Source organism: Astyanax mexicanus, chromosome 25 (assembly GCF_023375975.1).
Source record: "Astyanax mexicanus isolate ESR-SI-001 chromosome 25, AstMex3_surface, whole genome shotgun sequence".
In the NCBI taxonomy this organism is placed as follows: domain Eukaryota; kingdom Metazoa; phylum Chordata; class Actinopteri; order Characiformes; family Acestrorhamphidae; genus Astyanax; species Astyanax mexicanus.
The window spans coordinates 16,286,521-16,302,415 of NC_064432.1; the positions used below are offsets into that span (position 1 = coordinate 16,286,521).

Sequence of the window (15,895 nt, forward strand, 5' to 3'; positions counted from 1 at the left end):
TGTAATGGGGGGAATACATTCAGAAGAAAGGATCTAAATGGAGCGGAAGACAATAGTTTTCCCTCTTTTTAAAAAAAAAAAGACCATAATATCAGGGTTCACTGTAAACAAAGGAAGGAAACTAAAAAAAAACAGAAGCAGCATTCGGATTTATATAATGCTTTTATAATTATAAAGACATTTACAGTATTTCTCAGTTCTTTCTAAAAAGTTAAACTAAAAAGACTGCAAGAGTATGACTGTGTTTGTATCTGAGGTTTTTTTAGTAGTAGTAGTTTAATGTTTATGTAGCTGCCCATGGAGCTGAATTGGTGTTTATGTAGCTGTCCATGGTCCTGAACTAATGTTAATGCAGCTCTCCATGGTACTGAACTAGTGTCTATGTAGCTGTCCGTGGTGCTGAACTCTTTATATGTAGCAGTCTATGGACTATGTAGCTGTCCATGGTTTTGGAACTGGTTGTATGTAGCTGAAATCTGCACTAATCTGTGGGACGTGTGTCTAGGGACCCCAGCATTGAATGTGGATGTGATTTCAGTCTCTGTTAGTCATACAGACACTCATCCACTACCAGGCCTTATTTAAATAATGATGTAATTCATATAATTGACAAGATAACACCTCACATCTTACACATCTTACATGGTGTTCTTGTGGGAACACTTCTACATTAATGTATATACTGCTATACTATGACTTTTGGTATGTAAATGCATTGGCATCACAACAATATCACCATCATCACAATTGGTACCTTTAGCAGTGGAGGGTAGGGAAGGCTTTCTATTCTATTTTGGAGGATTGCTGTGAGGATTTGATCACATTGAGAGATAAAAATAGTGAGGTTAGGATGTTGAATTATCACCTCACCTCATCTCCAGCTCTTCAAATCATCATATCCTAAAGCATTGACTGGATCACCATCTGGTCAATTCCATGTCTGGCATTAGGTATGTTTCCAAATGGTATGCATCAAATTGAATGCTCCACTCTAGTTGAGTGACTAAGTATCTGTTTCCCCCACATGAATATAATTAGAATTTAATTAGATAAAGCCCAATTTGTCTCTAAAAGGACAGTGATATATATTTTATTTTTATTTTATTTATCTCCCTGCACTTCTCCAGACTCAGAGACAGAGTTTGTGGTATTAGGTGGGAGGCAGTGGTGTGTGTGTGTGTGTGTGTGTGTGTGTGTGTGCGGTGGGCTAATCCTCTACTCTTTCTGCGGATTTACTAAACATGTCCAGCCATATCCCCTCTGCACTGTCCCTCCACTCACCAGCTCTATTACACATCCATCAGACCTAAACATTCTCTGTGCTTATATACATCATCTCACACACATGCAACCAGCCTCTTCACCCAAAGTCACATATATAAGAAGCAGCTGAGAGTCTAAAATTTATATTTAGGACATTTTGAAGAAGACAGAGAGAGAGAGAGAGACAGAGAGAGAGAGAAGCAGTGATGGTGTGTGTCCCTGGGGTAGCATCTGCCTCACTTTATTAAGGTGCCCTAGGGCCAAAGTAACAAACTATTTCAGCTCACCATCCAGAAGAATGAAAAACACACACTCCCGAGAAAATAGAGCCAACATAAAAACACTGATAAACAAACAAAACAACAAGATTCAACTCATTCCCACCAATAAACCATAAAAACTAATGATACTATTTTTTATATCACTGCACAAACTAAAGCTAGCAACAATTATTTTTCATACTAACAAAATCCACAGTTATATAATCATTATAATCATATTTACGATATATTTTGTTCTAATTAAAGGTTATTCTGCTTAGCATTGCTACCTTCATCTTTTGAACTAAAGTAAGTAATATTTAATTTTATATTTAATATATTTAGTAATTAAATGCTAATAGTAATTTTACTATTCTACACTTCTTTACTTTTCTACAGGAGAGAACATAGTTAAATTAACATTTTTAACTATCAAACTTTAAAAGAGGATTAAATGGCTTATAGGTCATGCTGAACCTATTAACATTAGACTGTATTGTCAAGCAAAACCACCCCTAAAAACAATAATATCATAATATAATAACAATGATCTAGTATATTCATTACTACAGTGTATAATATATGCAATAGGCAGCAGTGAAGTTTTAACAATGTATTTTTGGTGATAAACTGAAATCAGTCATGAATATATTGAATATTTTTTGCTGGTTATAGTCTGAATCACAGTAAAAACATACTTAAGTGTATTACAAACACACTTAAAGCATAATGTTAATAAAGAAATGTGCAATAAAATGACTACTTTTAAGTTCAAATTTGATTTTTATTTCAATTTGTCATGAAACATAGGGTAAATACTTTTTTTTTTTTTTTTTTACTTTTTATGGGTGAATTAGCCTCAGACAAAGTAGTATGCTTTATGACCATAATTTGGGAACATTATTCTTGTAACAATGTAACATTTATTGCTTCCTTTTTTGGAAGTTCCCATTTAGTTTTTCATTATTAAACCCCTCTTTTTATGTCCTGACTGCCTTTATATCTTCATAAATGCTCCTTAAATATTCCCACAGTTCTGAGTTAAACCAAAAATAGGCGTTCTGCACCCCTCTGGCCAATCACAGCTGAACGTGCTCCTCTGATTACCCAGGATTCCTGGTTTTAGCTGTGTAACTCTAAGTGGGTCGTGGGCAGATGCCGTGTGTGTTACCATTCCTTATCTGAAGACCCCTCCTCCTTTTTCATGTTTCCTCTTTTCAATTAGGACACCCAGCTCTCTCTCTCTCTCTCTCTCTCTCTCTCTCTCTCTCTCTTTCTTACTCTCTCTCCCTTTCACTCATTCCTTCATCCTTTCCTCCCACTGGAGTCATGCATAACAAACATGTCTTCCAGAGCGAGACATGAGACGCCAAAGCCTTCAAAGCATTCTAGAAATAGAAATTCTGTATCTGACACACGAATACACACACACACACACACACACACATACTTATAAAAGCAGCGACCTCATGCCAACCAACAGTGTAACCCAACAATAACAAACATAAAGAGAAACTAAACTCTCTTGAGATCTAGAGGTCACAGTGTAGAAGTGAACAGGGCTGTGGACGTAGCCTTGAGGTACCCCTTGTTCCAAACACTGCTCTAATCGTTCCACTAAACATTACCTTCATTGGCTTAAAATTAAGCAACCAAGATTAAAATCTAAACAACTTTCAATACTTGTATGCTCTACATAAGTTCTTCTCGATACTCAAATTAACTTTAGATCTTTATGTATTATTTTAAAGTTTTGGTTTACATCTTAAAGTAAATGTATATTTAGATTAATGTGTGCTGATTCTAATTGTAACAGCGATAATATGATACAAGGGCTGTGCGTATCAGCAAGACCTTGTGATAGGACATGAATCACAATACACGGATCACAATTCAATATTTTTTCTAATAAACGGACAACCTATCAAAATCTATCTTCAGGAAAGCTGTCAATTTTATGGTGAAATATAGAGAAAGTACACCATGATAGAATTTGAATAAAATAAGAGGGTACTCACTGGATGAACTAAGTACAAAACTGCTGTTTGGTTCAGTAACTCAGGTTTATGAATTGTGGAGAGGATGGATGCAAGTTTTTCAGGGTGCCCTTGTGTCTATGTTACCTTCTGGCTCTCTTTTAGGAGCTTTAGGATGTTATAGTTAGAGCTAAATGAAGTCATTAGCCACTCTCTCATAATGTGTTTATTCATATACGTATATTATCTATACTCCATATATCCAATCAGAACTAAGACCATTTCTTTTACTTGTTGACCAAAGTTGACTGACTGAATAGCCTGTCCGAACTGATGGAAGTTGCTTAGGAAAAATACTAAAACACCGCTATTCATTTGATTTTGGTCCCATTACTCACCCTGCTGAGCATCCATATGTGGGGCTAGCATGAACACTTTCTGGTTCCCAAATGGGTTACCCATACCTCACCATAATGAGTGTGTTATCTGGACATTGAGAAGACATACACACAGTCACAAACCTGACCCCCTGAGATGAGAGTGAAACCAGCTAGAGTCATCCCATTCATCATCACTGTTTTCAGATCTTCATCACTGTTTTCTGAGAGAAAATGAACTCAAACCAGTGAGGAAACTCCCTCAATCTGGTGCAGGTCTGGTGTGGTACCAATACAGAACGTCTGATTAAAATTATTCACACATTATCTCAGATATCAATCTACAGAATCCAGAAAACATCTTCCTTCCTCACATACACTTCAGTGGAGCTTCACCCTACCGGCCTCCTGAAAGATAGCGAAAGAGCGAGGGGGAGGTGCATTGGTGTGCACTGGTTTGTACTGGTGTTTTGCAGACTAATTTACAGTGTGATGGAGTGTGTGTGTGTGTGTGTGTGTGTGTGTGTGAGTAGTGAGTAGGTGGGTGCATGTTTGTTTTCTTGCAGATGCTACGATACTTATGTGGGAGAGGATGATTTATAACATCTCATCTTGACACACACACACACACACACATTCACACACACTAGCATATAAAGTCTCCCTACAGGCCATGTTCTCTATTGTGAGATTATTTTATAGGGTGTGTATGAGTGTGAAGGGATTAGTGATGTATTTTAAGCATTTGTATTTTTATGCTGCAACACATAAGTCATAAAATATGATTAACAGCAGTGAATAAAGTGCATTCCCTCTCTCTCTCCCTCTCTCTTTACAAAAGGGCCATAAGTTAAAGCGATCTCTCCACTGAAGTGCTCGTTAATAAGATCCATTTGCTCTGAAATATCCCCTACCAAAACACACACACTGTGTGTGAGTGTGAGTGTGTATTTCCTACCTGAAGGGAAACGCTCAATGACCGGCTGGTTGTCCACCTGCAATGTTGCGTTTCCGCCGCTTCTGGTGAAGCGCACCACGTGGTATTTGCCATCGCTCACCACCACACCACTCTCCTCGATCGCTATGTCGTCTGTCCCCACGTTGAAGATAACCCCGATCTTCCCCCGCTCCTAAAAAAGGAGAACAAGAGAGATGCAATCAGTTGAAGAGTAAATAAACACCAAGCAGCGTTTCTTTTAACAAGTGTAAAAAACACTGTGCTCCAACATCATCATTCTCTACCAAACACCACCATTCTTCAGCACCATCATTCTCTACCAAAACAACTGTTCCCCAACATCCTCATTCTCTACTAAACACCCCCATTCCCCAACACCATCATTCTCTACCAAAAACAAACCATTCTCCAACACCATCATGTTCTACCAAAAAAACACTGTTCTCCAAAATCATTATTCTCTATCAAACATCACCATTCCCCAACATCATCATTCTCTGCCAAACACCACCATTCTCAAACGCCATCATTCTCTACCAAAAACAACCATTCTCCAACACCATCATGTTCTACCAAAAAAACACTGTTCTCCAAAATCATTATTCTCTATCAAACATCACCATTCCCCAACATCATCATTCTCTTCCAAACAGCACCATTCTCCAACATAATCATCCTCTACCAAACACCACATTCACAAACATCATTCTCTCTATCAAACACCACCATTCCCCAAAACCATCATTCTCTACCAAATGCCACCATTCTCCAACATCATCATTCTCTACCAAACACTGACATTCTCCAACATCATCATTCTCTACCAAACACCACCATTCTAAAACACCATCATTCTCTACCAAACACCACCATTCCCCAAAACCATCATTCTCTACCAAATGCCACCATTCCCCAAAACCATCATTCTCTACCAAATGCCACCATTCTCCAACATCATCAATCTCTACCAAACACTGACATTCTTTAACACTATTATTCTCTACCAGATGGTAGCATTTTCTTTTTAACCACCATCATTCCCTGCCAGCACTATCATTCACAACATGGCATTATTCACCAAACACCAACATTCTGCACCAAACACCATCCTTATTCACCAAACACCAACATTCTGCACCAAACACCATCCTTATCCACCAAACACCAACATTCTACATCAAACAGTCAATCAAATACCATCAACCTTCACTGAGCCCCATTCCAGCATGCAGGAGGACTAAGCAACTTTTTAAATACTGAGACTAACTGACTAAACCAGTACATTCAGGTGATTTTATGGGAATTAATACATGAAGCAACTGCATGTCTATGGTTATGGCCATATTTAGCAACAATAAGAGATATAACATGAAACTTGTGTGTGTGTGTGTGTGTGTGTGTGTGTGTGAGAGAGAGAGAGAGTGGATGTCTGTAGGTGTGCCAATTTGTGTCCTACCTCTCGCTCAATTTGTGTCCTGCCTCTCTCCCAATTTATGTCCTAGCTTTCTCCCAGCCCATTTCATATCTATCAGAGGTGACAGCCACCTACTGCTCACACTTCATTACAGTGTCTTTCTCTCTTTCATTCACTCATTGTCTCTCATCCTTCTCCCTCTCTCCCTCATTCACTCTCTCCTTCTCTCCCTCTGTGCCTCTGCCCTTTCTGTCAACAAAGGTCAAAGTCATTTACTGAGAGAGACAGACAGAAAGTTACAGAGAGAAAGAAAGAAAGTGTGAGAGAGGAAGAAGGAGATACGTTTGGAAGTAAGTCAAATAAATAGTGAAATATCAAATATTACCAAAATATTGTTCTTGCCTTATATTAATGAACTGTTAAAATCAACACCTCTATCAAACTCCCCCATTCATAACATCACTGTTCTCATCATTTCATTCTCATTCATTCTCCACCAACCAGCAAATGGTACCAAACACTATTGTCCACAGTAAACACCATCCTTCACAAGCACTAACCTTCACAACTACACATCAACATTTTCAATCAAACACTGCAATTAAACACAATTAATTCACCACCAAACATCAACATTTACCATACAAATATCTATGAAGGACCATAAATAGCCAGCACTTCCATTATTCACATGCAAACATAGGCTATTAAACAAACGTCTACCATTACCAAAATCCACTGTTCTCCACTACACAACATCAACAAACACCATCAGTGTTCTCCAAATACCATCATTTACAACCAAACACCACACATTATTATTCACCACATTATTGAACCCCATTGTATTCAATCATTTCATCACCAAACTACACATACCTTTATCTCACATATATAGCATAAAAAAGAAAGGATACTTAGAACAATACTATAACAGAACCACTTTTGTTTTCTTGATGTAAAGGTTCTTTAAACTCACACATTTGAAGTAACTTTATTGTTAGTGTATGGTTTTCTGTTTATGCTGATATTTATTCTAGTGAACAGGAAGCGGAAAGGGCATTCTCCACCACTGGTTTCTTACTGCTTCCTGGTCCATATCATTAGCTCATTAGCCATGCACAGTTATTCAGAGAGCACGACACACAGCGATATTCCTTTTAAATGGCTGAAGAATGGCTTTAGCTTTAGGCGGCTCATAAATATTCATTTTGATTAACTCATTTTCTGGAAACCCCCCACTAAATGTTAAAGTGGCTAAAGGAGTGATTTAATTGAGCAAACAGGAGCAGAGGTTGTTGGGTAAATTAATGATGAGTCTAATTGCAGGCTAATTTATGTGCATCCTTTCCACCATTTGCCCTAAGACATGCCTCTAAAGTACTCGGGCGAATGATGCAGGCAATTCTGTATGCTGTTTCTCAATCGAGTGTCTGGTAACTGTTCTTGAGAAAGGAGGAAACCCCTTTAGAACCTCTACAGCTGGGAAAAGGTCAGGGGTGAAAAGTCATGGGTTAAGTGGGTTTTTACCTGAAACATCCAGTAACGATGGAAGATCAGAGCTCAACATCAGTTATTTCCCAGTTCTCCCACAGCAGAAGAAGAACATTATGTTATCTGGGTGCTCTGGAGAGCTCTATTGAGTAGATACAGACACGACTAAATGTGTAGTTAGACAGATAACAACCTTACTCATCCCAAAGGAAACGGCAGTGGTTCACATTCCTCCAAGAAACCCAAACCACACGGCCTTCCCAGCTCATTAATGCTGATTTTCCCTCTAGATTTCATTTCATCCTCCAAGGACAAAGATACTTAAAACAGCAAGATGAAGATAAAGAATAAAAAAAAATAATAAAATAACTGGTCACTTAGAGACCAGGACACTCAGAAAGCATAACAGAGACAGACAGAGCAATGCAGAGATATTTACTCAGATTATCATTTTCTGTTCTGCAACATTAAGTCCTTCTCTCCATGTTAAAGATGGTGAGGACCCTGTTAAAGCAGTATCTCCAGCAGGGGGGGTTTAAATCTGCTTTCAAGTGCTGAAGTAATGATCTTTTAATGGCTGCTTACCCTCCACTCAACCTCCTCTCACCTGACCTCAGCCTCACTCGCAACTGAGCTTCTATCGCGCTGGAAATAGCAGGAGAGCTGGACATTCATTTACAAGCATAAATGCTAAGCACATCCACTCTTCAAACCAGCTGAGCAATATTTTTGTGGAATGAATAAACACTCACCATCCATTAAATACTATGATTCTCCACCAAACACCAACAATACAAGTCTTCTTATCAAACACTAACATTCCCTCACAAACACCATTATCCTTCATCAGGCAAATGTGCTTGTTCTCCTTCTAACAACTTCATTCTCTATGAAATACTATTGTCCTCTATCAAATGTCAACATATTTTCCAAAGACCATTCTTCTTCATTAAATATTTGTTCAATCAAACACTATTTTGCATAATAAACACAATCATTCCCTAATAAACGCTATTATCCTTCATTAGACATACGTTTTTGAAGACCAAACACCATCATTCTCAACCAAACATTGTTTTCCATAAAATACTATAGGTCTTCACCAAATATTATTACTGTCTACCAAACACCCTCATTCTCCATGACATATTATTGTTCTCCAACAAACATCATAATTTACTACCAAACACAAACATTCTTCAGCAAACATATCACTGTCTTATTCTCTTACCAAAGTCATCCTCAGACACCATCTTTGACCAACATACATCATAGTTCTCTACCAATTGCCTCCATTATCTTTTAAACATCACTGTTACCCATCAAACACCACAATTCACTACTACACATTATACTTCTGCATGAGGTACTTTTCTTCTCCACCACCATCACTTTAAACACCATCATCGTGTTTTTTCAGCCTGGTGATTGGTGGGGAGGTAGAAGGTAAAAGCAGAAGAGGCCAGAGGAGCTTTGATGGCCACTCTCGCTCTGACAGCAGCAGAGTGATGCTGACAGCTGACTTTACAGCAGTAAAGTAAGACTTTGATAGTCAGGATGAAGGACTGGTCAGGAATGTTCAGCATGCAGGTGCAGACCTGCAATTTGCACATCAAGAGCAAGAGCTGAGACACTGACGAGTTTACGGCAAATATATTTATCAGCTGTGACCCCGCTGACCGCTCAGAGACACAGCAGCAGCATTCAGTCATAATATAGCATCATGCTACACCAATCAGAGAGCTCCTATACACATCACACAGAATCATAAATATCTCCATCCTCTTACTGCAGAAAAGATATTTCCATATCATTATCAAGTTACTACTATTGTATCATTACCGTGCTAATGCAACATTATTACTTTTACTATATACAATTACTATACCATGTTATTAATATTAGTAATACCATGTTATTACCAAAGTTCTACTATTGTATCATTACCATATTAATACAGTGCTATTTCGATTTTTGCTCTTGTGCATTTACCAGGTTATTAACCCTTCTGTCATGTTACAGGCCAAATTGACCTGTTTAAAGTTTTAAAGATTTAGGAAAAATAGTTCAAAGTATTTTTTTTCAGTATGAAACTTCTTCTGCCTGCCTTAAGTAGTGTAATCTACATATAAAATAAAAATGGTTCATCTAACATACTTGCAACCACCCCCTGCAAAAACAAAAAATAAAACAAACTTAAAATATTATCTTTCAATGTTATGTAATCCATTGTTTTATATGTTGATCTTTCAAAAGTAATGAAGTAATGAAACACGAGTAAATTATCACAATTGAATGATTACCTGTTAGAGGTAAGAAACCATTGCACTAAATATTAATAAAATATATATTTTTTTGGTTTCAGACATATTTTGGATAATTAATCATGAGGTCAAACTGACCACGGAACACCATTGCTGTTCCTGACAATTTAACATAACAGGAGGGTTAATATTGCATATTTATTTACACCCTGTTATTACTATATTACTACAATATACACAGGCTATTATAATGTTACTATTGATTTGTTAATATTTTATTACAGGGATGTTGCTTTTGCGTGATTATTGTTTTTTACTATGTTTCTATTGTGTTATTGCAAGGTAGATACTTTTTTTGGCATTACAATGTCATTACATAAGATATTTCAAATGATTAATTGTTTAATTGTATGCTAATAAATTTTTATTACCATTATTACAAATGTGATATATTACTGCTTTTGTGTATTGTGCTATTATTGTGTAATTATCGTGCTGTAACCATGTTATTACTACTGTAATATTACTATAATGGTAAAAAGTTACTACTTTTCTGGTTCTACAAGTCATTTACAATTAAATATCCACTATTGGATGCAATTGCAGTGATTAATCGCGATAATATTTTTTGTGATTATATGACTGATTTTTTTTATTTTATTTACTGACACCACTAATCTAAACCCAATGCTAAACATGTCTGCAGTGTGTTTGATAAGTAAAGTGTTGTGTTTTGCTGAATCCTTCATTCCGCTGACCTTCAGTCGGGGCTGAAGTGCAGGAGGCGGCGGTTTAAAGCTGGAAGGGCTGGATGTGGAATGAATGATGTTGGTTCATTAAACTTGAGAATTTTAAGTGAGTAAATGATAGAGAGAGAGAGAGAGAGAAACCTTGATGATCCAAAAGGGCCGTTAGGTACTCCAAGATCAAAGAGGTTTTTGAAGCTGTGAAGATTTTTTATCCTCTGTCTCTTTTTTACTCCACACATATGAGCTCTGTCAATTAAAGCAGAAAGGAGTGAGGGGTGGGTTGGAGTGTGTGCGCGCGCGCGCGCGTGTGTGTGTGTGTGTGTGTGTGTGTGGGGGGGGGGGGGGGTGGGGGGGGGGTCGTGAGTGTAAATCTAAAACATGAATATTAATCATCACATACACTGGGCCTATACATGAGCAGAATCATGGAATTCAATCATAAAAAAGATTTCAGTTAAAAATTAGGAAACACATTTTTTTTTTTTTTTTTTTTTTTTTTTTTTACAAATTATGAACACAGAGTTCTCTTGCTTCTGTTTATACACATGTAGTTGATGAAGCATATTTCCCTACAGGAAAACCTGTTTATTTTCTTTTATATGGGAAGAAAATAAAAAAAAAATGACATATTAATACATACAACAGAATCCAGTTGAAACTAACTAATGTTTTAGTACCTTACAACAATGTAAAGCCACTATGCTGCTTAAACTCCAGTTTTAAATGGTAAGAACAGAATTTAAAAAAACATATAACAAACACCCCACAAAAATGAGAAAGCATAGAACAGTTAAAACCGAATTTGAGGTAAAATTTAAAAATATTCCTTATAGTCCTATCCATAAAGTGAAGGCCAATACACTGCCTGAACTTATCTTATTTTTAAGATAAGAAGAACAGAAATCCAGGACAGTAAGAATATCATGAATTATTGGGAAAAAAATCGTTTCATGATGCTGCATACATAAAGAAAAGACTGCACATTTTTGAAAGGGCAGAAATCAGAAAAAAATCTAAGATAGGAAAAAATAAAATTGATTTTTTAAAGCTGTATATAGATATATCCGTTTTTATTTTTTTTGTAACTGCCTTAAACTGTGTCAACTTTTATTGATGAATGGGTCAATAAAAATTCTCAAAACTGACCTGAAATTAAATATTTTTACTTTGACTTCCTTTGAAAGTCAGGAAGTTCTAAATGGGAGGCAAACAAGAATAATAACAACAATGTGAAAAAATAAATAAGCAACTACAAAAAAGAATAATTTAATTGAAACCAAAGGTCACTATACTTTTTGAATAGATTTAACATTTTAAATGGTAAGAAAATACATCTAAACAAATATTAATAAAACAAAGAATTGTGGAATATAAAACTATTTAAATGCATGTTTGAACAGTAATACAATTTAATAGTGCAATTTTGCTTTTTATGTTTGGACACATCTAGTTGAAGATTAAGAGAAGGAAAATAAATTCACAAATAAAATTTAGATTAGAATAAAACTCATTTCACAGGATCCTACATACAATTCATTTTAAAATCCAATAAACAGTTTACATGGATTATAAAATTTCAAATGGGAAGAAAAAAATCTGAGAGAATATGAACAAATAAAAGGGAATTTGTGTAAAAAAATCAAGCTGATTTTATAGTGCTGTATACTGTACACTACAGGTTACTACACAGTTTGAATGGATTTCACACTTGCCTCTTGTCTCACTTTAGCTGAGCATAAAAATGTATTATAACAGCAGGTCTCTCGCTCTCTTTCACTCTCTCTCTCTCTTTCACTCTCTGGTTCTTATAGATCACAATCTGAGTAAAGCTCTCACAAATGTGTCATCTAAATTCATGACACAGAATTATGATCAATATATCCTTTTATTACCCATTCGCTCTCTCAGTGTGTGTGACAGGGTTTCATCTCTAGCCTGGGGCCACTGCACAAATGCCCCCCCCCTGCATCTCTCTCACACACACACACACACACACACACACACACACACACACACACACACACACACACACACACACACACACACACACACACACAAACACACACACACACACAGTGAGAGGAGCAAATAAACAGTGTGAACAGTGGAGCCTGCAGCACATACTCGAAGATAAAGCAGCTGTCTGTGGGGTAGTGTGTGTGTGTGTGTGTGTGTGTATCTTATTGGTATGGATCAGTGGTTATCTTTGGCAGTCACCTTGGCAAACTTCTACCCATCTTTTCATCTTAATAGCACTTTATCTCTCTCTCTCTCTATCTCTCACTCTCTCTGTCCTCAGACCATGTCTCTCGCTCTCTTTCTCTCTCCTTTCCTACAGTTCTCACCCTCTCTTGTCCTCTTTTGCTCTGTCCTCCTTTTCTTCTTCCCTCTTTAATCTTTCCCTGACTTTCCCTGGTTTGTATGTCTAACCTAGTGCAACTGCAGTATGTGTGTGTGTGTGTGTGTGTGTGTGTGTGTGTGTGTGTGTACATATACTCCCTGGAGAGATGAGTCATAGTGAGCATGCTCGCAATCTTAACTCAAACTTGCAAGTACCTATATATGCATGAACACACACACACACACACACACACACACACACACACACACACACACACACACACACACACACACACACACACACAGGTACACATAGTTAGGATGCAGTAATTAAGTGAGTGTATAAATATGTAGCCACATTTGATGCACTTCCCCAGTAATTACTGCTGGATAGCTGCAGCCTAATGACAACAAGCATTAAATTAGGGTCTGACTGTTTGTGCTCTTCAGAGGAACTAATTACCAAAATCAACCCTCCTACTTTTCTGACTAAAGAAATCTGCCAGCTCCATTATTTCCTTCCACTGAGTCAATCTCTGCACTCTGTGTTTACTTACTGACCGCTGCTCTTGCTGCTTTTTAAAATAGGAACAATATATAGACATAATTTTAATTTTAATAGCAAAATATGTTTACAGCAAATTCAAGAGAGAGAGAGAGAGAGAGAGAGAGAGAGAGAGAGAGAGAGAGAGAGAGAGAGAGAGAGAGAGAGAGAGAGAGAGAATGAATAGGACAGATAGAAAAAGGCAAACTGTATGAGTTGGACAGACATGTAAAATAGACAGATAGAGAGAGAGAGATGGATGAATGCATTGGACTGACATGAAAAAATTAGTGAGGAAGAGAGACTAAAAGAAAGACAGAATGAAGTAAATGAACAAGTTGAACAGATATGAAGGAGAAAGAAAGCAAGGGAGTGACAAAGAGAAAGATTTATAGATAGACAGAATTGTCAAGATGGACAGACAGATAGAAAGATACAGGGGTTGGACAATGAAACTGAAACACCTGGTTTTAGACCACAATAACTGATTGTCCCGATGGACATTTCTGGTGGAAACGGAGAGAAAAAGGAGAGTTGAGGTGCACATTGAATTCTGCCGTGATTTGGGCAGCTGTAGTTTTATGTTTTTTGGATACAATCCAGGTTAGCACTCGAACATCCCTTTCAGACAGCTTCCTCTTGCGTCCACAGTTAATCCTGTTGGACGTGGTTCGTCCTTCTTGGTGGTATGCTGACATTACCCTGGATACCATGGCTCTTGATACATCACAAAGACTTGCTGACTTGGTCACAGATGCGCCAGCAAGACGTGCACCGACAATTTGTCCTCTTATGTCACCCATAATGTGTGGATTGCAATATTTTGAGGCAAAGCTGTCAAAATATTATGCAACACAAAAAAAAAAAACAGCTGGCAACACCACAGCAACTGTTTGGAAGTATACTACTTCAGCTCTTCATTATTAATGTGAGTGGATCACCAGTTCCAGATCCAAAACTCCCTGAGGGCCTCAGAAAGTTGAGAAAATGCCAGAGCAATTATTACAGACCACATGGACCAAGGTGTGAAAAAGTTTTATTTGGAGTGGGTCTCCAGAAATATCATTCTACCAGAGCACAGTGATGGAAGGATATGCCTGACCACTCGTTTCCTTTACGCACCCTATTTCCTCTTCGTCTTATGCTGATCAAGCTGTTTTCACCCTTTTCTGGGCCGGATGCCGGCTAACCGGCTGGCTGACGGAGAAAGAGAGAGATGGCGTGATAGAGCGGAGGAGAGATGGGAGGATGAAAGGAGGAGTGCTGGCGAGGAATACGGAGACGAAACACCACATCGATCCTCAACAACATCCCGCTCAGCATATGGCAGCACGTCCACCTCGCTTAGCAATTTCTCTCTTTCTCTCTCTCAGTCTGCCTCTATCTCTCTTTCTTTCTCTCTCTCTCACTTGTTTATTTTTAGTGTTTTTAATCTGCGCGGCGTTGCCTTACAGATCAGATGACTCATTCTGATTTCGATTAATGGATGTATGCGTGTGCAGGACATATATAGATACAGAAAGATGATGATGACGCTGGTGGAGTACTCACCCACACACACACGCAAACACACACACACCAAACACACACACATACCAAATACACACGTGGGATGTCTGGCTTCCTGTTACATTTCTTTTTCACTCTGATTCAGCCACTATCCCTCCATCTGTCTGTCTGGCTTTAAATCTGTCCATTTGGACATGAAGCCATGCAGCTCTAACTTATTAAAATGTGTATCTAGAGAAATTGAACTGGAATCCAATCAAATGTTTGTATTGTTCCAGTAAAATTCTACTGTGCTCAGTGTGATTGTATATATATACAGTTAAAAAACTACAAGCCCACTTAAAAATGATGGGTTTCTTTGACTTTACCAAATTGAAAACCTCTGGAATATAATCAAGAGGAAGATGGATGATCTCAATCCATCAAACCAAGCTGAACTGCTTGAATTTCTGCACCAGGAGTAAAGGCATAAAGTTGTCCAAAAGCAGTGTGTAAGACTGGTGGAGGAGAACATGCCAAGATGCATGAAAACTGTGATTAAAAACCAGGATTATTCCACAAAATATTGGATTTCTTTCCTGCAATATTTTTATTTGAAAATTGGGAGAAATATCGTCCGTGGTTTAAAGAATGAGACAATGAACAATGTTCATTTTACTTAAACATATACCTATAAATAGCAAAATCAGAAAAACTGATTCAGAAATTGACTAGTATTTTACTTTATGAATGTAATGATGATACATG

At 37.5% G+C, this 15,895-nt stretch overlaps 1 protein-coding gene across 17 annotated transcripts in view; it reads right to left on the reverse strand.

Moving 5' to 3' along the window:
• LOC103040758 (neurexin-2) overlaps positions 1-15,895 on the reverse strand; it is an 848,474-nt gene that overhangs the window by 47,922 nt on the left and 784,657 nt on the right. For all 17 annotated transcript variants that reach the window (XM_022681896.2, XM_022681890.2, XM_022681895.2 and 14 more), the window contains one exon: positions 4,835-5,006. In XM_022681896.2, coding sequence (XP_022537617.1) covers positions 4,835-5,006 — 172 coding nt within the window. The remainder of the gene's footprint in view (positions 1-4,834; positions 5,007-15,895) is intronic.